General features: G+C 41.9%; 1 protein-coding gene across 1 annotated transcript in view; it reads left to right on the top strand.

Annotated features, from left to right (window-relative positions):
* cntnap3 (contactin associated protein family member 3) overlaps positions 1 to 24,047 on the top strand; it is a 70,138-nt gene that overhangs the window by 39,726 nt on the left and 6,365 nt on the right. The window contains exons 9-18 of the mRNA XM_028979495.1: positions 147 to 296; positions 656 to 833; positions 8,845 to 8,951; positions 11,901 to 12,020; positions 12,681 to 12,878; positions 13,573 to 13,729; positions 13,913 to 14,040; positions 14,273 to 14,443; positions 17,422 to 17,640; positions 23,539 to 23,778. Of these exons, the coding sequence (XP_028835328.1) occupies positions 147 to 296; positions 656 to 833; positions 8,845 to 8,951; positions 11,901 to 12,020; positions 12,681 to 12,878; positions 13,573 to 13,729; positions 13,913 to 14,040; positions 14,273 to 14,443; positions 17,422 to 17,640; positions 23,539 to 23,778 (1,668 nt within the window). The remainder of the gene's footprint in view (positions 1 to 146; positions 297 to 655; positions 834 to 8,844; positions 8,952 to 11,900; positions 12,021 to 12,680; positions 12,879 to 13,572; positions 13,730 to 13,912; positions 14,041 to 14,272; positions 14,444 to 17,421; positions 17,641 to 23,538; positions 23,779 to 24,047) is intronic.

Below are 24,047 nucleotides of genomic sequence, written 5' to 3'. Positions count from 1 at the left end.
GTTCCACTGGCTGTAAACCTCCCCACCCCCTTTCGCAATGTGCTGTTTTGTCACGGGTGACCTTGCCACTGGTGATTTCAGCTGAACGTTCAAGTCAAACAAGGACTCAGAAGGATTAACAGGCAAAGCTTCTACTGTGTTGACAGGATCTGGTCTGAATGATGGTCAGTGGCATTCTGTAGCCGTGAATGCCAGGCGAGGTCGCCTAAGTGTCCAGGTGGATAAAGAGGACAGGTCCACTGCACAGGCCAGTCCCTCATTCCCTGTTGTCCCTGATGACCATCTGTATTTTGGAGGTTAGTCAGACTCTTTGACAATACTGACTGGTTTGACAATTCCAAAATGATACACAAATATTTTCATGGCTTGTGTGTGCAAAGTTTGCATGTGGTCTCTTTGTCTCTGGAGATTTTTTGTTTTCATTGTCTCATGTTGTCCATTACCAGCCATGGAAGCTCTACTGTCACTTTTTCCTCTATTGCCTCCTCAATGTCAATCTTTCCTGACCTTTACTTGCCTATCAAGCAAATGATCTAGGTTTTCAAATCCAGACTCCCTTTGCACTTAACAACAAGTAACTTTGATTTAGTTTAATAATACCCATCACATGAGTATTCATAGACATAGTAAACAGAACATCTCTTTTGGCCCACAGGTTGCCCAGACAAAGACAACACTGCCAGTCATGGATGCAGGAACCCATTCAACGTTTTCCAAGGATGCATGAGACACATATCCATCGACAACAGTGAAGTGGACCTGGTTATGGTTCAGCAGACCTCACTGGGGAATTTCAGCGACCTGCAGATGGACGTCTGTGGAATTACTGATAGGTGAGCCCAGTCCAGACTCTCCAAATTATTTTCAGTCTTTGCTGTGGAAAAATGGGTTTCACTGAAAACTGCATCCAATGAGTTTGGACCCAGCACAGAAGAAAGCAGGCCATTCTTAATTAAACACATTAGTTTTGGGGTCAATCAATAAAAAAAAGACTATTGGCTGGCCCGGTTTTAAAATTGAACATGCAATTTCAATTTCAACCGGGCTCTCCATTTCAGCCGAACTTACTCGGCTGCCAGCCTGCCGCTCATTCCTCTAATGTGGCAGCACAGATCTGTCACCCGGCTGCGTATACAGACGCTTTCTGTTCCATCGTTATTAAGGCAGAGATTTGTTTCTGTAAAGATGTATGCCTTTGTTTTCCATGTGTCCTGATTAGAGCAGAACGGATGACGTTGGTAAAGACATTCATTGTGAGAATCGGCTACGGGTGCCCTCTGTGTCGTCTGTAAAATTTGAACTTATTGTGCAACGGAGGACATATTTGGGAGCCGGCAGCTGTGACACTCCCAGCAGAATTAGATTTTGCTGCTTTTCACTGTGCAGCAGTGTCTAGATCCCCCTCTGTGTTTGAACCTTTCTTCATTTACTGACTTCTGAGGCTGTTGAATAATTTTAAGTTTGCATATTTTATCTGTCGTCAATATCCTGCTATTTTGTAGGGGCCGCTGTTATGTGCTGCAGCGTGGGAAGTCACTTAAGAAAAATATATTGGGTGGTAGTAGCCTAGTGGGTAACACACTCGCCTATGAACCAGAAGACCCACTTACTACCATTGTGTCCCTGAGATAGACACTTCAGACACTTAAGTTGCTCCAGGGGGGGACTGTCCCTGTAACTACTGATTGTAAGTCGCTCTGGATAAGGGCGTCTGATAAATGCTGTAAATGTAAATGTAAATATATAGGGGTGTGTATTGTGCTGATTTATATGCACAGAATTTTTGAATAGTGAAGAACAGGACAACATTTAGAGATCATTTTAGCGATGTAATAATAATGAAAATGTGATAACATTTTAAATGGTCACTGTCATAAGAATAAAGTAATTTAGGATCGAATTGCTTCTTTTTTGTGGTTAATGAAATAGAATATGTGCAGTGAAGTCAGGTCTGAGAAGGACATTATGCTCTTGTGCCATTACTTCTGACATTCAGGTACACCCAGACCTCATGTATATAAAGTGTAGCATAGGCCACAGGGCAACAGTGTGAAAGGACCACATTTCAAAGCATCCCGTAGGCAGAATCAAAAAATGACTGCGAGTGGGACATGGTGCAGTAGGGCCTTTGTGACTGGAAGGCAGGTGTAGGATGGTGAAGGCCAGTGGGTGTTGGGGATGACAGGGAGGTGTTGGTAGGATGGGGCATCATGCCTGTGCATTCTATCCTACCATTTCTGTCAGATTTAGACCTGTGAACTGAGGCAGAACTGTTATTTCTGCCTTTCTGGTTGGTGGACTTCATGCCTGCCTTTCTGGTTATGTCTCAATCATTTGCAGATTCACATTTTTGAAGGCTGCAGACTCTGCATGCTATTTAAGAAGATTGTGTAGCCTAGGGATAATTACAGCATCTTCAGATGTAACTGTTGCATCATGAAGGGCATTTACAGAGCATTTATTGTAGCATTAAGTCCCTCTTATCTAAATGATTTTTAAGTGTTTTCCTCAGCTAACATTTCCTTTGCGGCAGCAGACATGGTCTGAAAAAAAGAATCACTCTAAATTACCAGACAGTTTGAACCTCTGTGGATTCATCAGTAGAGTCCTTCCCAGCCTGGGAAAAGAAGGATGAGACTATTACACAATAATTAAAAAGAAAAGAGTAAAAAATAAATATTGCTATAAACTTGTCATTTGCCCTTATCCAGAGCGACGTACAAGCAGGGACCGAACCAAGTGTCTTGCTCAGGGGCACAGTAGTAGTAAGAGGGATTTGAACCTGGGGTCTTCTGGTTTATAGGCGACCGTACTGCCCACTAGGCTACTACCACCCCTCATCATCAAACAAATGAATCAAAATGCATAGGTGATACCAGGATTCTTTCGGTGTGAACTTATTTATATGTACTGTATTTATTCCACGTGTTGTCCCAGTTGTCAGTGGCTGTGTTGCTTCGTTCAGTTCCTGGCTAATTTAACATTCCCTGTCAGGTCTGTGGGGCCACCATGTTGTTCGCCCACTCTGACAGTGACATTCAACAAGAGTCTGTATAATAGCTGGTGTCTGTCCTTAACTTTTAGGGTCCTAACTTCTTCTCCTGATCATTATAATTGACAGAATACTTTTAGGATAGCATCAACACAACATTCCCTGCACAATCCCTGTTGCCCTGTGTCTCCCTCGTCCTTATTAAAATAACCACCATTATCGGCGGTGTTTGTTTCACCGCCGTCAGTGTGATTGTGCATCAGTCAATTCCACTCATGAGCTGCAAAACAAATTGATTTCTGCCTCCCCTCCACGCTCAGATAGAAGCACAATTAATCTGACAATTATCAACTTCTCCGGCCATACGCCGCCTCAGCAAACGGCCTCGCGTGTAATCAGGGGAGAGATGAGGTTTTTTTTAGCTTCGCCGGCGCGCTAATGAATAATCCCTTTACCGGCGTTGCCCATCCAGCCTCGCGCGCCGCGCCCTCGTGTTCTTCGCCTGATCTCATGAATACGCGGTAATGACACCGGCACGCTCTGCAAGGGCAATCAGGGTAGCGGCCCAGCGCAACAGTGCAGCCGTCAGCATGTTTGTAAGAGGAGTTAATTTCTTTTGAGCGCAGCAAAGCCTCCCGGTGTCTGTGCTGCTATCACCATTTTGACCCGAGGAATGAAGAAGCGCCGTTAGACCATCAGGCTGAGTCCAGAGGCAGGCGTTTCACTTTTCACAGCCATTATTGCATTCTGAGAGCCCAAAAAGGATGAGGATGAAAATCTCCTTACTGGCTCCATTAAAGCAGGGGAGGATATTGAGTCTGCAGGTGTGTGTTTGAAATTTGAAGAAGGTATCCCTCCTCCCCCCTCTGCAGTACCCATGATTCTATGGGGGGGGGGAGTTATTACCTCTCCGAGACGGCCACAATTCTGCCAGAGTAACAACAGCACTGATAACAAAGCCGGGAGCATTCCTGTCGCAGCAGATAAACCTTCTGCTGATCAAACCTGCACATCTGATCAAGCAGCGCATTTTTATCCCCCCGCCTGAAATACATAATAACGGGCGGAGACGCGCGTGTGTTCGCCCCGCTCAGCCAATAACATGCCAGGCGTGAGATAAGTGTGCCCGCTTTACCTGGAAGAGAAAAGAGCAGATTTATGTTTTTATTTGCGTGTATGCTGTCTTTAAGATAATACGCTCACATGCCAGTACATTTCATATCCAAGGTTAATGTAAAGGCTCTAAAGCATGCATACATTCATTACATTCCTTGGAAAAAGTGAGCAGTGGACAAATATTTTTGCTGACTGTGTGGTATGGCGAAGGTGAATAGTCTGAAGGAGGAAAGGAATTCTGCACGGTGCTCATTTTTCTCCCATCTCAGACATCTATGCGGATGTAAGTCTTCCGGTGGTTATGTAACGTCAATCTTTCTGACTAAATAATATTTTTTTATTTATTGTGCTGGAGTTGTGCAGTAGGTGTCACACATGATGAAGAAAGTCATACATTAAAGGCCTCTGTCCCATGGGGAGGTGTCAGGAGAGAGAGGGAGGGGAGACTTTTTGCTCGCATTGTCTCAGTTGTGTGAGATGTCAATGTCAGGCTACACACTCCCTGTGATGAATGGATGTGTGTAAATGGCAGAGTGTTTGAAATACGATCAACAGGGCAGGTCCCACACACACTCCATTACCTCAACACGCGACAGATGTGGTGAACATAATGTGGCAGCTGCCAGAGAAGGTTTCAACTAATGAACGGGGAGTTGATTTTTAATGCTTATTGATTGGAGTCAGGACATTACTTAACCTCTGCTTTCTGTTCCTGTAACCGCTTACTCCTCTGGACACTCCTGTCCACACTTAATGTCTTTATCTCTGCATAACTAAACCCTTGTGTTTTAGTTATTGGCCAATATTTTCAATCTTGTTAAAAGTGTGGGGCTTGTTCAGTAGTGAAAGCGAAGTGGTTTTCATTGTGAAGCACAGCAAGCACAGCATGTGGTGAATACAATGAAAAATGTACTCTGCTTTTAAACCATCATCCTTGGCGAGCAGTGGGAGCTTTGCTCAGGGGCTCAGGATTCGAATCTTCTGATTACGGGTCAGATTCCTTACCCACTAGGCCAAGTGTATGTTTGGTGACGCCTTACTCATACACAGGATACCTTAGTGAATAACAAATAGTGCACAAGGCTATCACATATACATGTAACAAAGACAAAAGACTGAACATGGTGTCACTTATGTCTCTCCACTCCCCCCCAATGCACCTTCTGCAGTTATCTGTTGTGTACTTTGCCTACAGACTGGCAGCTGCCTCATGTTTCTCACGCGGCTCACACCTTTCTTTACACTTGAAAAAGCTAAGTGTTGTGTAGTCTCGCTTAAAAAGATGTATGTCTTTGTTTTTTTGGGTCGATATTTTTAGCTCTAATTTCACACTCCTGTGCATGGACTCCATTGCCAAAGATCTTATAATTTGTTGGGTAGCTTGGGGCATTCATGGATCAAACTGGTTTTCCAAGCACTTCCAAGCACTACCTTTCAAGGTATTGAGATCTGGAGAATTTGGAAGCCACCTTGAACCTTGTATTGGCAATTTTGAGCAATTTCCTTCAGGATTAATAAAGTTTCAGATTTTTGGCCTCATCAAAAATTCAAGGTGAACTGATGTATTAATATGAATATGATTTAGACCATGAAATTCATATCAGTAGAATAAGGCCCTGAGGGATTCCTTTTAATCATGGCCATTTTTAAGGTTCACAGAAGTTTGTAGTGCTGCCATTTTTATTATGGCAACTTGCATATACTCCAGAATGTTATGAAGAGTGGTCAGAAGAATTGCAAAGTCCCTCTTTGCCATGAAAATGAACATAATCCCACTTTATTTAAGCCCTGCTGAGATCATTTCAATGATCCTCTTGTTCACACAAGTGAGAGTGTTCACAAGCACAAGGCTGGAGATCATTCTGTCATGCTGATTGAGTTAGAATAGCAGACTGGACACTTGAAGGAGGATGATGCTTGGAATCATTGATCTTCCACTGTTAACTATGGTTTCCTGCAAGGAAACCCATGCAGTCATCGCTGTGTTGCATAAAAAGGATGTTGCTGGTACTAAGACTGCACCTAAATCAACCATTTATCGTATTGGTCTAAAAGGTCTAAATTCTAGACCATATGCAACAAATTGCAACAAATAATCTAAGCAAGTAGTAGAGCTGCCTTTTGCTTCAGATCATGAATATTGATCATGGAACAGGATGTTTGTGCTTTTTACTGTATTCAGTGTTGCACCTCATCGTTTGACTTTTCCACATCCCTAAGCCACCTGGCCCTGGTAAAGGCCTCACCGAGGGCCTGCTTATGGCATCAGGGCTGCCTTCCTTTATTTCCAGCGATTCACCTTTGATCTCCCAGCTGGAGAAGGGGACATCTCTCCCTTCCGATCGGTGTCACTTCCAAACAAACCTGCCGACAGCACTGCTAAATAAAGAGGAGAGGGAGAAGCAGCCATGAGGCTGTGGCTTCACCTGCTGTCTCTCAGCCAAAGACTGTACTGCCATGATGCAGCTATATCTGTCACCTCTCTGTGATTGGGGTCAGCCTGCTTGGCAACAGAATGGTGGTGTGTGTGCACCAGGGTTGCTGGGGTGTAGGGGAGCGCTGACACTAGCTTGTCATCTTCACCTCAGGCTGCTGTCAAGCCCCGCCTGGGTGCTGAGAACAGGTGCACATGCTTCGCTCCACACACTGGATATGAAGTTTTTTTTAGGTATTGTCATGCTGTTAACCTGGATTTATATTTATGTGTGTGTGTGTGTGTGTCCGTGTGTGTGTAGCTGTCCTGCATTCCTTGCGCAGCCCTGTTGTCTGTATGAAGCAGTCTGTTTAGCCCGCACTCATTCCTTCAGTACACATCAGGTTCCTATAAAGGCATTTCTGCTGTTAGAACCACTCCTGGTCACATCGTTAACCCGCAGCTCCATCAGTGTCATTAAAGCAGCATCTACGGTACTTGATTTCTGTATTACGTGAAAGTTCGTTGTCAGGGTTAGTTGAAAAGGTTTAATATGATATAAACTCCGTGCCCTGTCTGCAGACCCAGCTCAGTGACTGCCACATTTGCTTAATGTTTACTCCCCAATGACGACTGACTTCTGTCAGTACCCACACAATCAGCATTAGACCAGTACCGTCACCAGTCACATTCAGTTCTACAGCGGTGAACAGTGTGAGAGTGTGTGTGTGTGTGTGTGTGTGTGAGAGAGAGAGAGAGAGAGAGAGAGAGAGAGAGAGAGAGTACGTGCAACCCCTGGAGGCACATTAACATAAAGGAGTGCTCACTGTCTGAGCTGCAGGTTTCTATACGGGTGGTGAGTCAGGTCTTGTTTCCCGTGATGTACTTCAGCATATCAGCTGGAATCTGCGCCAGCAGTGAAGCTCTCCTCTCCAGAATATCTTCAGCCTGTTGGGCCAGGAATTTATGAATTTGAGATTCTGCTCCTGCACACCAGGATGACTCAGATGCAACCTCATTCCTGTTCTTTTCTTACTCATTTTCCCAGCGTCTCTGTGAACACCTCCTCTGTCAGTGGAGGGTTTAAATTAAAGACCCAGACACAATTCACTCTCCAGACAGAAGGTTTTTCTTCAAGGTGACGCCCAATCTTTAAATCAACTATGGACACTTAATATATGCAAGCTTAATATATGCAAAACAGTAAGTGACATACTGTCACTACTGCAAGCTGATGGGGGAAGGAAGCGCAGAGACGGGACATTCTGGGAAAGGGATTTTATCAAGAAACACAAATAAACAAGGTGCAATGGCCTCTAGAGGGGCGGTGTCACAAGCTTTTAATGGCTGTCCGGATTGGGCACAGGTGACATGTCCAGGTGCCATCAATCCTGACACATACGCTCATTGTGAATATGTTTGGCTTTCAATAATTTCTTCCTATTGTCTGGTCAGACTTTTGGTCATAATTTTAGATTAGATTAAAAGACTCCTAGTGAGGAGAGTAGAGCTTGTAGAGTAGAGTGGGTGAAAGATGTCAGTCATCCCAGATTGCTCCTCCCATTTTTTTCTCTGTGACATAAGTGATCACTCCCCTTGCACCACACAAATGGATCTGTGCATTTTCAATAACTGATGAGTTTGTTAAAAAGAAAGACACTTGTATCAAATGAACAAAGGCAACATCCAGATAAAAATGTATGATTCATACCCTGCATTCTGAGCGTCAGTTTCAGATCTGCTCAGAAACTGTTTAATAGTCACCCTTAGAACTCAGCCCAGGGCTTCATGAAATGGGCATGGGTTTAAAAGGAGCCAGTATTTCCTGCTGTTTCGCAGTTATTAGAGCATTTGGAATAATGCTCTGTTAAGGGTCCAGCCTACCTTTGTAAAGTAATATAACTATTTCCATGTCCTTTGTATTATTAATAACTATTTGAGGAAATAAAATCTAATCAATTCAAAAGGAAATTTGAGCTTTTTCCATATGTGGCCAGTACTGACATTTACTGTCAGAACTTAGTTTGTTCTATGCTAGCAAATTTATTATATCACGGTAATTAAACTTCACTTTTGAAGTGCCGTGGGTGTATGTAAAGATAGCCGTGTATCTTTCTTAATGCTAAATTAATGCTGAAATGCAAACAGCCCACATATTTCATTGAAATGTGCAAAACCCATCTGATTTAGTTCTTCTCCTCTGATGTTATGATGTGATTCAAAAGGAAAGGACGCATCCTATGTCATCACCATAAAGGAACCATCATTTTTCATTTGCTCACCTTCTTTTAATATTTAATAACGATGGATCTCTCGTGATCAGATGTTCATCCAGTTACTGCGAACATGGAGGGAGGTGCACCCAGTCCTGGGCTACATTCCACTGCAACTGTTCCCACACCGGCTACACAGGAGCAACATGCCATACCTGTAAGTACCAGGAGACTCAATTTTCAGCAGTCCAAAATGAATTGCAACAAAGGAAGACTGAGACAAAAGTGTTTCTGCCTGGCACCAAGAAAAAATAGATTCAAGGTCAAGCATTTGTTTCTTCAACAGCTGCCAGAGCAGAGCCAGTTGACAAAGCCTCAAAGTTGAAGGGGATTAAGAGGGAGTCTTTATTAACGGGCGAAAGACTGTCTGAGTCCCCTCTCATCAGTAGTTGTCGGAAACATGTTCACGTGAAAACGAAGCTCTTGCCAGTCAAGTCTAATCACTTCACCATTTAACACTTTCACACTTGAATGGCTTGAAAGTGGGAATATTACAAAGCACGCCCTGCTATTTCTTTTATGCAAGGAGCTTTTAATTGGTGGGGGAGATGTGTGATTATCTAAATTATGCAGGAATTGAGTATTAGTCTGGTTATGGGGAAAAAAAATTCAGCACAATGATCTATGTATCTATGTTTAGCATATCATTCAGTTTTCACGCACTTGTTTTGTCAAATTGGAAAGTTGGAAAGGAAGAGTAAATGAGGAGTGAAAAGTCTGGAGGGAGGGAAAGGAGGTGTTAAATGAAAAGACGCAAATATGCTGTCAGCACTGTAATCTCTGAAAACACAAAATACTTTTGCAAAAAAAATAGACAATGAACATGTATTTCCACTGGCAGCGGGTTCAGGGTTTCTGTGAATTTGTTTTAATCAAGGTTCTCCCACTGCTGCACAAGAATGTCTACATAATGGATATGTTTGAATCTATCATGTAATCATATTGTGCTCCAAAACTCCCAAAGCTGTGGTTCCCTTAAAAAAAACCTCTGAAAGGTTTTTAAAGTGCTTCTTGCATTAAGTACATCCAATGAAAACAATATTCCTTGTTAAAAGAGATGGGATGGAGGTTTCTGTTGAAGGAGTGCTTAAAACTTGTCATCTCTGCCACAGTACAGCTCACAGGAGAGACTAAATATAATCTTCCTGGACCATGCGGTGCAAAATCCACACACAAAAGCATGTTCTAACACAGCATTTCTCAAACTTATTTAGCCTATAAACCAGTCATGTCAGGTTTTGGGGCTGCAGGGTCCTGCATAAACAACTGTCCCCAAGCAGGCATGCATGTGCATCTGCATAAATAGATAGACAGATATATTACTCTACTCTGTTGTTATTATCGTTGTTATTATTATTATTGGCATAGCTTGGCTGATGACACAGATTGATGACACACGACCTAAGCGCTAAGATCAGAAATGTCTGAATATTGATTGGAGGAGAAGCAAGGCTCCATAGTTTGAGAGCCACTGTTTTAACAGATCATGATTAATATCTTGTTATTAAGATGATATTGCAGTGTTATTCCTGATTAAATAAACTCAGGCATCTTCCCAACGTTGAGAGACAATTAATATTTAAAAAAATGAACTAGTTTTCCATGAATTGGTTCCTTTTCTTTTTGGCTGACCTTCCAGAACTAGACAATGGTGTTGAATGCAACCTAGCTCAGAGATGTGCTTACTCAGCTGGCCTGCATTGGCCTTGAAAACCAGCGCTGGTACAACAGCTTTTTTCATCTTAAAGATGATCATCTTCACACTGGTAGGAAACATGGGGGGAACATTTCTTGCTAAATTGTGTTCTGGCCCTCAAACCTCGCATGACTGCAGCTTTTCAGTCTGTCCTCCACAAAACTTGATTTCACTAATGGACTCTCTTTTTAAACAAAGTCAGGGATGTAATTACTGTAGAAGATTTAAGAGAATAATTGGCTGCAGTGTCTAGAAGATGAGACCTTATTGCCTTTGAAACAGAAGGAAGTGGCTGGACCCCATGCTATGAAATTTAATGGAAATGAAATAGAAAAAATAAAGACAGCAGGTGCTTCAATGTGCAACCCAGCACTCTGCCACTATGATAAGAAATCTCTTGAGATCGTTCACAGAACCCGAAATGGTTGATGAGAAGCTCTCATGAGACTCCATTGGTAGAATTTTGATGTGATAAAGTTATCTTTAAGGTTCTAAGAGGAATCTGATTCAACTAATTCTGCACCCCAGTCTCTGATTATCTGGAAAATGTAAAATCTCAGTACATTGCTGAACAGACACAGCAGTGCAGCCTGATTCAGCAATATGCAACCACACTTTCTGAAGATTATTTTCTGTCCTATTTCCTGTCCAAAAGTGTCTTTGTTTAAAAGAATAAGACACAGATTTTGTTGCGTGTGAATTGTAAAATCATCCATGATATGTTAAAGACTGACCTATGAAAGAACAATAAAAATGATGACGAGAGAACTTATGTAAACAATGAGTAGATTATTAGTTGTAAAGATTGCCTGACTCATGAGTACAAAAATGCAGAAATGCACTCCACACACCAGCATCATCTCTACTAATCATCAAATGTGCAATAGAAGGGAAAACTATTCAATTCAAAATAACTACATAAAAGCTGGGTACACAAAATTCTGTGAGTCTTAAACATAGTTGTCTCTTTAGCAAATCCAACATAGGCAAAGAGAATCCAAAATCTAAGCTGTTTTGTAACAGTCGTGACTCATTAACATTTACGTCCCGCACTGTACCCTCAGGATAAAGAGAGCTCATGCTACAGCTAATTTCATAAGAAATATCCCACTGAATTTAAGGATATTACCAAAAAAAAACCTAACAAGTATTCAGTCCAGCATCAAATCTTGGTCTGCTGTGACCACGGAAGAGAACTCAACCAATCAGTACAATAAAAGAAACGCTAAATCAGCTTGTTTCAGGGCTCGAAATCATAGGTTTGTAAATTGTCGATTGTGACACTACATGTGGGCAGTGTCATATACATTATATGTAAGCATCAGCAGAGTCATTAAAATGCTGACTACATGCATTCCATGGAATCTTTAATAATACTTGTCCTTCGCAATTTTATTGCTCTTTCACCAGCCATTTATGATCAGTCTTGTGAAGCATATAAGCACAAGGGAAACACCTCTGGCTATTATTACATAGACATAGATGGAAGTGGCCCACTCGTTCCTCACCGTGTCTACTGCAACATGACAGGTAAGCATTACATATAACTTTAACAAAAAAACATTACACTCCCTAAAAAAGCCACATCCAGTCTTTTGTATTCAGCATTTTGCACCCTGGTATTTAATTTAGTAAACACATTACAGAGTTTCTGCCAAAATTCTCATACGCCATTGTCCTTTCGGGATAATTGTGGAAACCCATGCTGTAAGCCGTTATTGCTTTTTAGCAGTACCGGCTAAATTCAGTGGTGGGAAGACACAGACCACATTTTCCAGCCCTCTAAAATTAGAAAAATCCTTCACCTGGTACCTGGAAATGTGATGTAAATGACTATTAATGAGCCAATGAAGCCTCCTGACAGACGCCTTTCCAAGACTGTACTCGGCCACCCCGTTCTAGATAATTATCTGCGACATGACCAAGCTGTTTTTTTTTAGTTTATTCTTGTTGTATAGGTTAAGATACCAAAGTAAAATTAAATGAAGCGTGTCCCAAGTGCACAGTACATTATAAAAGATTTCCCTCGGCACAACTCAGATAGAGACGTGTCAGGCGCTTCAGCTCATTAACTTTGTCCTAATGCTGGCTGAAGGGATCTTTTTTTATTAGAAACACCCAATTGTGCATTTTGTCACTATGTTTGGGAGAGTTTGAGTAATTTTGTCATTCCTATGCTCTCCTTTCCAGAAAAAACATGGATGGTGATTCAACACAACAATACAGAGCTAACCAAATTAAAAGCGTCCTTGGGGATAAATCAGCATTTAGCCTACTTTAACTATTCTGCCAACGCAGAGCAGCTCCAGGCTATAATTACCCAGTCTGAGCACTGCGAACAGGAACTGTCCTACCACTGCAAAAAGTCACGCCTCTTAAACACACCAGGTAAGCCCTTTTATTAAGGATATTGATTCCCTCTCCCATAAAGGTCGGGCTTGTTAAATCCTGGCTCCATCCTGCATGAGCACCATGACTTTCCAATGCTTTAACGGACAAGATAAATTGATAATTATGCTCTTTGTGATTAACTGATATGGCTTAACTAATTCACTGTACTGGGCTGCATGGTGAATGTTACTCTGGTTTAACGTATCAGGCATTTGTTGCACGTTTATGTTCCATAATTCTCTTTGATAGGGAGCATTAATGACAATGTTTTACCCTAAACTAAAAAAAAAAAATAGAACATGAAACTGGGAAACATACAGCTTCACTATTTAATTGCTGCCAATTAGGTGTCTCATTAATTCCAGTCCTGCGGAGAACAGAGGAACGCAATGTCAAATGTAAATAAATAATGCCTGAAAATACCAAATGAAGAATAATGAGTGCCAGTTTGATGCCTGTTTGCATTAAAGCAAGACAGACAAGTATAGACGTACGAATGCAGGCTGGCAGACAGAGAATCAATGTTGCCAGTCTCTCCCACGTCATCCAAACAAGATTCAGCAATCAGGTGATTGCCAGAGAGAAGTCCTACAGTGTTCTGAGAAGAATTATTTTCTGTTAATGCATACATTTTTTGCTCAGTATCTATAATGGACCATGAATATTTTTATTCTGTTGGTCTGATTTGCAGTTGGAGCCCCTTTCACCTGGTGGGTGGGAGGGTCAGGAGAGGTACACACTTACTGGGGTGGAGCCACACCAGGGAGCCAGCAGTGTAGGTGTGGCCTACAGGAAAACTGCATCCACCCAGAGCACTTCTGCAACTGTGATGCCGACCACAAAGACTGGTACTCTGCCCATTTTCAGTGCCTGAGAAATGCTTCTATTTTTACAGCCAGTGATTGGCCTGCCTTTGAATTTTTTATTACGTAGAGCGAATACTTTATTTCCTGCTTCATCCCGTATTTCTAGAGTTCCTGGGCTCTGCAGTGCTTGAATGAGTGAGTCTCTCTTCTGTTGTATAACCGCAGGGCTAATGACAGCGGCCTCCTTTCACACAAGGACCATTTACCGGTGAGAGTGATCGCCATCGGTGATGTTAACCGGCCGGGCTCTGAGGCGGCTTATCAAGTGGGTCCTCTGCAGTGCTACGGCGACAGTGCGTACACAGCCTCCAAATCCCAATATGTTCTCATGCAATCATGCAGATCTGAAGAAAAACACTTATCCGAAGCTGGTTGTAGTATAACAATCAGGCATCTGGCTCTTGAATTTGTGCATTTCTGGTAATACAAAACGTGGCAATGTTCATTGCTCATCAGCTCAAGGCATCATAGGCTGCATTAATATGTGTGTGTCTTTTAACCTGTGCAAATATTTAATTTTTACAGCCAACTTCTGGAATGCAGCCTATTTCAGTAAGGAAACATCATATCTGCACTTCCCAACGTTCCATGGGGAACTCAGTGCAGACATTTCATTCCTATTCAAAACCAGCGGCTCCGCTGGGGTGTTTCTGGAAAACCTTGGAATTAAGGATTTTATAAGAATTGAGTTGAACTGTGAGTATAAGATTGCTTTGGTATGAACATTTGCAGTGAAACATTTAAAATGAAACTGCAGATTGTTAAATGACTGCTTTTATGCAAGCCTTGTGCCATCATCCCATTATTTTGCACGTTGAATGTACTCGAATATGATTTTCCACACCTGCTGTAAGAGGGAGAGTTCTCTAGTTCTGTTCTGTTGGAGACGTAAATTAATATTTTCCTTTTTTTTATATTGCTCCACTCATATTAACTCCACACATATTCTACCATATACCATACTATACAGCACTAAGGGCATAACTCCACATTCATGATGCTATTCTGACTTTATTTTTTTGAGCAGCACTTTGATATGAATATATCATGTAGGTAAATCAATAAATGAATTGTCATGTTCAGAATCAAGAGATTAACCGATGAAGTAAAGTCGCCCATGCCATTCCTAGCCCTTCACACTTCACATTGACGCTCATACTTAAATCTGCCACTGGTAATACCTCCTGTATATGATGCTATCAGCAGATATCACAATCTCTGCTGGACATAGCAGTGCGCTTAGCACCAGTTTGAAAATAGTGTCCATTGCACTAATTTACTTTTTTTGACAACCAAATCAGTACCAGACCAGCCCTGCACACAGACACACACACACACACACACACCTTTCACTCACACAGTCACACCAATGAAAACATTCAAAGTGGCCAAGTCTCCTAGTGCGCATGCCTTTGGACTGTGGGATGAAACCAGATAACTCACACTAACAAGGGGAGAGCTTGCGAACTCTGCGCATACAATGTCAGAGCCGGGATTGTAACTCAGAACTTTGGTGCGAGGCTACGTCACTAACTGCCTATAATAGTTTGAAACCTGGGTTCCGGGAGATTCCTTTTAAAGGCCGGATGAAGTGGCTCTTTAAATGACTCTTCCATGTGGTTTCTGGGGATATTAGCACAGCGACATCATTATAGATGTGGTGCCGTTCTGCTCCACTCTGCTCCAAAGGCCACTTCAGCTCTACTGGGCTGTGTCTGATTTCCAAAACACTTTCATCTCTTTTATGTTGTTTCATCTGCCGTCTGTCACTGAAATACAGCTGGTGTCATGGCAACCGGTCCAGACACCCATAACCCCTGTGATATGCTAGTTAGTTCTGGTCTGTATCAGCACTCTGTAAACGCTTGAAAGTGTTCTTTTTTAATTTAGAAACCATTGTGATGTGGAATGGTCACTGGCATTTACTGGCAATCCCTGACCTCTCAGAGATTAAATATCCCATCTCCATAAAATGAGGTTAATGACTTTCTGCCATTCATTGTCATAGAAATCAGAATACCACTGCAGCATGCAGACCCCTTAATGAATACTAGTATATCTTTTCTTCCTTTATGTTGCTTGTCTGCACCTGAATGGCAAGGAGTCTGTGGGGTTTTCCATCCCTCTGCTTGTCCCCTGTAAGTTTGGGGGCTGCACACTCTGAATGCTGATACCATCAGAACACACAATCAGCATTTTTCACAAGCTGTGATTTCAAAACAGAAGTCTCTTTCATGTCAGACAAGTCATTTTCTTTTAACTGTTAGTAAAGTTTCCAGCCACAGATAGGCTATCAAATGCACAGCAAGGCTTTTTTGAATATGCTTAATAAGGGATATGCTTTTGGATTACTTCAATGTGATATGTACATTTGGTACTATTTCTGTTTATATTATATCTTGATGGTAGTTTTAATACGTAAGATTTAATATGTAATGGAATATAAAATTAATACAAATCTAAAATCAATATAAATTAAATAATAATTATTATATAGCTATAATCATGTAGTCAATTTAATTAAAGGTCCCTTAACATGTAATCTTTTTTGCGTTTATATAGGTCTTAGTGGTCCCCTAATACTTTATCTGTAGAATTACTGACACTTTGAGCCAGCCACACAATGAGAAGCGCCGTTTCGGTGTCTGTAGCTTTAAATGCTAATGAGGAGGACAGGGGTGGGACGAGGAGGAGAATGGCCTATAGAATTTGTGGGGGCATTCACGGAACTGACTTCATTAACACCATTCACCAACAACAATGTTTGGTGCAGATAGGAAGTTGTGTCATGGCGTTTTTCCATAGTTTTGCAGTTTTTCTAGAATTGTGATGACATAAGGAGACAAATTCCAGATCTGGCCATCTGAGCTGTTGAATAGCCAAAACTCTTTACACCTATTGCCATTACTAATCACTGCAGCACCATAGACAGACTTGGGGGACTTGTGTTGATGTTAAATAATGTCACAAAGTGAAATTGTCAAATTACAAAATAACCACACATTTAACACTTTCTACAATTTGTTTATTTTCATTTTAAAAACTATGATGTACAGTTGCATTAAAATATTTTAAAATATGACAGACACAAGAGGCTCAGGCAGGGGTGACGGGTGATTATCTGGTCATTTTTAGTATTTAAAAAAACACCCAGCAAATTCCAACTGTAAATCAATTGGATTGGAAATCAACTGCATTTCCAATCCATTTCCAAACCTAAAAATCTCCACTTTTCTTATACAGCTATTCTCTTCCAATTTGCAATGATTCAAACTAAAGCCCCGAATGGAAAGACAGGGAATTATTATTGAATATATATTAATATAGTGCCTTGTAGCTTGGGGTAAAACTACTATGTGTAAATCCATGTACATCCTGTACTTTCAAACTTGTGAAAGCTGTAGATAATAGGGTTAAGGTTCACGTTAGCTTCATTAATTTACTTTAACATGGTTAGAAATTAATCCCACTGATTAATGTGTTAATGTTGACAGCTATAATAATAAAAATCATAACACTGGAAAACATGAATAAATTAACCTGAACACTTTTACTGAATTTATTCTCATTTTTGAATATAGAAAAAAGTCAAAGCTGTGATTTTCGGGTTAAATGAGATTATATTTCATGTGGGATGTGGGATTGCTTAAGAAAAAGGATCTACTGTCTTTCAGCCCCGTTTGAGGTGGTCTTTTCATATGACGTTGGAAACGGCCCAGCTGAGGTGAGGGTGGTGTCCCCAACCCCGCTGAACGATGATAGGTGGCACAAGGTACGGGCGGAGCGCAACGTGAAGGAGGCCTCCTTGCACATGGACCAGCTGCCCGCCGTCTCTATCAAGGCTCCTCCTGACGGACACGTTCGCCTGCAGCTCAACAGCCAGTTATTTGTCGGTAGGAAAATGTTCCTTGTGCTTGGCACTGTGAAATCTGCAGAAGCTACAATACTTTCAATCTCCCATCTAACCTTAACACCACTGGGATGTTCATAGTCTGTGCTGGATAAATGTCTTTCTTCTGCTGTGTGAATGCTGTGATTTCACCCTTTATGTCTCTGCTCCTGGAGGAGAGGAGAGCAATTTTAAGAGCATAACTCATCTGTACTGGGATTGCTCAATCAAACTATGTTTCCTAAAATAGGCAAGTCCTCGTGGAATACGGTCCAATTTTGTTTGATTGTGTGAGATTTCTTTTTCTTCTGAGTACATTTTAGGAAGCATTCTGATTGCTTTAAAACATCCTCGTCCCCAGAGTCCGATTGAATCTGTGCAGCACATCGGGGGCAACCGCCCATGACTCTTCGGCTAAATGTCATTACTCTGGTTTTCTTTAGCCTGTTCCAGTAATGAACCTCTTCTGGTCTTCTTCAAAACACCTGCACAATAACAGACAACCAAAATTAATGGCTGAAGGGCTGGAGTGAGTGCGCGTTCATATTTTCTACATTGTGAACATGGATTTGGCTTCATGTGTCCCAGTCTGTAGTGTATATTCCATTACATTATCCTCTACCTCAGGCATAAATTTCAGCGTGGAAGATTGTTTTTTGACAGGCTTTGGATAATACCCTTGCTCTGCCCTGTTCTCTCTACAACATTTCCATTAGTCTGCTGCAAACGCCTCAATCTTCATGTCCCCCTCCCTGTCTTCTGCAGCAGACGTCAGCATTTGTATAGACAAAGGCAAATAAAGCCGCAGGAAATCAGCTCTATGTGATAAAGGCACGGCTGCAAGCATCACGCCTATCTGTTAAGCACAGCACTTAAATGAATTGTGCTGGTAAAAAGACAAAGGTCACAGTCATATCGGAGAGAGAAGGGATGAATGCTGATTTGATGAACCGTTCTCAGAAGATCCTGGATCATTATTGCCCTGAGAATGAATGACCACCATGTGATAGCTTATTAAACGCCTCTGAGTCCCTGTTATTTCGCTAAGGATTTAGCAGAATGAGTGGTGTAATTGAGCTCCCTAGAGAAATTTCCCTCAGATTTAGAGGAATCATTGCTCGCCCAAATGTAACCCACATTATCTCTGTCATCTGCTCCAGGCAACTGTGCTTCCGATTGGCTACAGCAAGGTTATCCTCTGACCATCATTCAGAGGAGCTCTGAAGTTCCATTCCTCTTCATTTTGAACAAAGGGAAAATTTTGGTGTCTGGGGTAGTGCTGGCCTAGCAGGTAAGGGAACAGGCCCGTATAATCAAAAGGTTGCCGAATCCCGAACCACCAAGGTGCCACGGAGGTGCCCCTGAGCAAAGTACCGTCCCCACACAAGCATTCACGGCTGCCCACTGCTCACTAAGGGTGATTGATTAAATGCAGAGCACACATTTTGTTGTGTGCACCGTGTGCTGTGCTGCATTTCACAATGACAATCACTTCACCTTCAGGGTTACCATACTCTCCGGTGTTTCTCCCTTCCTACTTACCTTTAGTGACATTATGAAATAACCAGAGGTGGAAGTATTGTTAACATTTTTTTGTGCCTGGATCTAGCACAAAACTCTGGACCCTGTACATTAATAATCTTTAATCAGTCATGCCAGCAGAATCTCCCAAATGCCTTTGTGTCTCAGAATAGAATATGTTATTTTAGTTTCATTTTATATAGGCTGTGCAAAGATTTCAGGCAGTAGTGAAACAAATGTAAGGGTTTCCATGTCTCCAACAGAAAGAGGGGAATATCTAAAAGTGTAAAACACATAAATAATAATTACTTAAAATATGATTCAGAAAAACTGTAGCTATGTAGATATCTGCATAAAGAATTGGTCCTAACTGATTAATTCTGATTAATGTTTTTCATTATGTTAATAAAACTTGGATAAACAGGGGTTTTGTCTTCACTGGCTTGTATTGGTGCCCAAGACATTTGCACATTACTGTATTTCTGTAGGTTCTCTTCCACTGCCATATTTGATCATGTAAAAAGTTTTGTGCTTTGTTGATTGTCATTCATACTCTGAACCATGTTGAATATCTGCTTTAAAGCTAAAAGAACTTGCTAATTGGCCTGAAGTTCCTGTCTAAAAGTCTGGAATTGTAGAAAAAGTCACCACATTTACCCTGGTCAGACGGGGTCTGATGAAGCTTCATTAAAAGTATGCTGACGACTGGAAGGGTGAGGGAACATAATGGAACATAATGGCTTTTTCAGCTTCATTTCCTGTTCTGTTATTCAGAATGTTTTCTGGGTTAAGATGACCTTTTTTGAAGTGTAGTGACTTTCTTGGAGCACACCGGTTGTATTGTAGTGGTCGTTCAAAGATAATCGTCTTTATTTCTTAGCGGGAGTTTATTTGGCAGCAGAGACTCCTTGTTCATCCTGTCTGTGACAGCAGCCATCTCTGTTTGACATCCTGTGGGGATGTGCAGGCTTGACTCAGCACTGCGGTGCATTTTGTTGTTTGACATCCCCTCTCACATTCATACTGAAAACAGGTGATTTTGACCGTAAGAATTGATGAGGCAGAGTTCAGGACGGCTCTGTGGCTCCTGCTGAAAAGGTTGTTCTCCTGTAATGTTAACATCTGCCTTGTTGACATCCCTGCTCCAACTCAACCTTTTAATATAGAGTCTATTCCTCTTTGGTCAGATACGAAAACAGTCGAGTGCAGTCAAAATTTTGTTGCGTTACAAGAATGAAAGAGAGATGATATGATGGTGTGCTACACATGGTTGTGAGATGTACTTACAGAAATCGTCTAGAAGTTGAGAATGAGGGAATGAAGGGAAGTTGAGAATGAAGAATCCGAGCCTAGAATCATATTGGAAGTAGGAACTGAGAGACATAATTAATGCTCCTGTGAGATCCTCACTGCTTAAACTATTCTAAAAGAATTGCATTTTATGTCATTCCAAAATAATTAAAAATGACAAATGGTCTGTTTCTGTACTTCTATCTCTTCATTTCTGCAGTAGTTGATATGTTGTGGGTTGTGAGATTTAATTCAGTGGATATGAAAAGTATACACACTCCTGTTAAAATGCCAGGTTTTTGTGATAATTTCAGAACTGTACAAAACAATTGAAAAAAAACACAATAATGGGGCAATAATACAAAAAAAACATGAAAAGAAATAACGGCTATCTGGTTGCGTAAGTGTGCACACCCTTTAGCATCTTGACTCTTTGTGTTTTCAACCCTACCCCATATTCCAGACATATGTTGAAAATGACTGTTGCTGTTTGACTCTTGGCATTTTTCTTTTTTATTAGTTTTGGAGGAGTGTATAATTTGGAGAAATTTTGAGTTTCTCTACTGTCTTGTAAACCTTCACTTTCACTCTTGCTGGTACCCATCTGTCACAAATCACTCCCACCCATTCCTCCCTCTCTTTTAAACTTCACATCAACCAAGAATCTTTGCCAGGTCTCACTATGCTACTGTCCATAGCAAACGAGAAAGGACTCTGAGCTGATCTTGGTGTAAACCCATCTCCACAAATCTGTCACGCCTACTGCTGACCTCAGCACTGTCACAATGCCCTCATACATGTCCTGCACCACTTTAACATTATTTGCAACTTCATACAATACCCCAAGTGCAATGCACAGTGCCACTGTTCCTGTGTCCACTATTGTTTGCCATATGTCCACGTTGTGTTTCCCTTTTATACACTTCACTTTTTGCTTTTTTGTTGGCCATATCACGTGCCCATCTAGGGGGAAGGAGCCGGGGTGGATGGGGACAAGGAGGATAACACGGGCCAAACCATTAACAGTGTGGGACGTGATATATACAACAAAACCAATTAGTGCTATGTACACCACCATAAACCAAACACACACAACTATATACAACACTGGCACCAAGCCAAAGACTTAAACAGAGAGGGAATCCATGCACATACAAATACACACACACAGGCAGAGGAGGGTACACATAGAAGGCAACACTAGATACAAGAACAATGATCAACCCCAACTCCAACAATCTGTCTCTCTCCTCTCCAAACTCCCCCATAAGCCCTAAGCCGTCGACTTCCTGTTTCTGGCCTCGCAGATTAGCCACCATGGGCAGACACACACACAAACACACAGAATGGCAAGCAGAGATCCCCATTACTACTCCCAGGGACATAACAGCAAATATGATGACATATGCTTGTCAAAGATACTTGTCTCCAGATTTACAGGAATAAAAAGAACTGCTTGGATGTTATCTGTCTTGAAGTAGAGACACTAACTACCCTTTTTATAATAATATATAAAGTGAAGTGATTGTCACATGTGATACACAGCAGCACAGCACACGGTGCACACAGTGAAATTTGTCCTCTGCATTTAACCCATCACCCTGAGTGAGCAGTGGGCAGCCATGACCGGCGCCCGGGGAGCAGTGTGTGGGGACGGTGCTTTGCTCAGTGGCACCTCAGTGGTACCTTGGCGGATCGGGATTCGAACCGGCAACCTTCTGATTACGGGGCCGCTTCCTTAACCGCTAGGCCACCACTGCCCCTTTTTGATGGCATGTAATTATTTTTGCCACACAACCTCTCTGCAATATGTTGTGCATTCTTAGCCACTAGAATAGCTTTGCTCCTTGTTACTTTAATGAAGGGATGGAGAGTATTCTGCCAAATCGATTTTCCCTTTTTTGGTACTTCAATGGATGTTGGTGCTCTCAAAGATGTCACTCCAGAAGCACCCATAGGAGATTTGTTGGGTTGAAAGCTGGTGGCTAAAGTCAATATAATGTGATTTACACTGCTGTCATATTCATATCAGCCATTCAGTGATTCAGTCCTCTGGAAGTTGGCAGGATCGTAGCGAATCCTTCCCTCCAATGGAATGGTACATCCTAAATTTTCCAGCAAAATACAGATTTTTCCCCATCATATATTCACTCTTCTCTTACCTATATGTATACATCTTTGTAAGCAACAGTCTCAAATGCCATTCCTGGATCAATCACTTTTTTCCAATTTTTCTCTTTAGTGACACTCATCATTAGATGTGTCCAGTTACTGCGTTGGACTCACCCTTGTGGTTTATATTTCGGCCAATATTTTGGATTTTCTCGCTGCAGCAGGATACTGTATCTCCTGTGTCTTTTCAGAGATGGTTGAATATCATGCATCCCCAAACATACTTTAGCCGGGCTCTGCAGTCTCACACAGACCAATCACATGACTCTTAGCAAACAAGATTGTGGGAGGAGAAACCAGGTCAGAGTCCCTGCAGCACTTTCTGGTTTGAAATCCGATGCTCCCAGGAACACTGTGGTGTTTCATCTGCATCTGTAAGGATGTTGGCCTCATGCAAATCTTAGACAGCGCAGTGTTCACAGGGGCTGTCGTCACACATCCTGCTAACAATTAACAGAGGGAACACTTTTTTCCTTCACTTTCCAAGTAAAATGGCCAAAACGTTGCGTGTCTGTGATTGTTGCGAGAGCATCAGGGAATTCAGCTTGAAAGAGTTGAGGAAAGCAGCATTGTTCATTTGTTCTGCAAGGAGCGCCGGAACACGATCTGAGCCTGGCAGCACTAAACCTTTACCGCAGCGGAAAGCAGGGAGGTGAGGCCGATATAGCCGAAGGTGGGAGACAGGTGTCTGATAAAAGTGTTCTTTGCGTCTTCCCACCCACAACTTTGTTTCCTTTGTCTTGTTTTTAAATGCCTTCACTGTCTCTAAAATAGCTGACAGTTGTAAGTTCTTCCAAGAGGGTGACTTGGTGACAAGCATAAAAAATCCTGGGAGATGGAGACAGCAGAGGACAAAAAAAAAAAACAATATAACCCGAAGAAACAATAAACGCACATTTCTCATTTCGGTTGTGTTCAGGAGGCACCGCCTCAAGGCAGAAGGGATTCCTGGGGTGCATTCGCTCACTGCAGCTGAACGGGAAGACGCTGGATCTGGAGGAGAGAGCTAAAATCACCCCCGGGGTGAGGCCCGGGTGCCCAGGCCACTGCAGCAGTTACGGCACCCTGTGCCAGAACCACGGGCGGTGCGCGGAGAGATACAACGGCTTCTCCTGTGACTGCGGCTTATCGGCTTACATCGGAGCGTTCTGCCAGAAAGGTATCGCTGCCAGGTCCAGAGACTGCAGAGATATCAGTCATTCTACAGCAACAATTTAAAAACAGCTGAAAGGTTGCATCAAATTGAAATGATGAGTTCTAGGTAATTATCATTTGACTGCCAGTTCAGTGAATTTGCATTGGCTAAAACCTTCGGCGAGAAAATTATTAAAAATACAACAATTTCTGTCTTTTTTTTATTTATTCCACTTTAACATGATCTCAAAATGACTTTTTTCTTCATCAGAATCATACACAAGGAATACACAA

Source organism: Denticeps clupeoides, chromosome 5 (assembly GCF_900700375.1).
Source record: "Denticeps clupeoides chromosome 5, fDenClu1.1, whole genome shotgun sequence".
In the NCBI taxonomy this organism is placed as follows: domain Eukaryota; kingdom Metazoa; phylum Chordata; class Actinopteri; order Clupeiformes; family Denticipitidae; genus Denticeps; species Denticeps clupeoides.
Note: the sequence above shows the minus strand (reverse complement) of the source record. Positions and strands in the feature narration are given on the sequence as shown.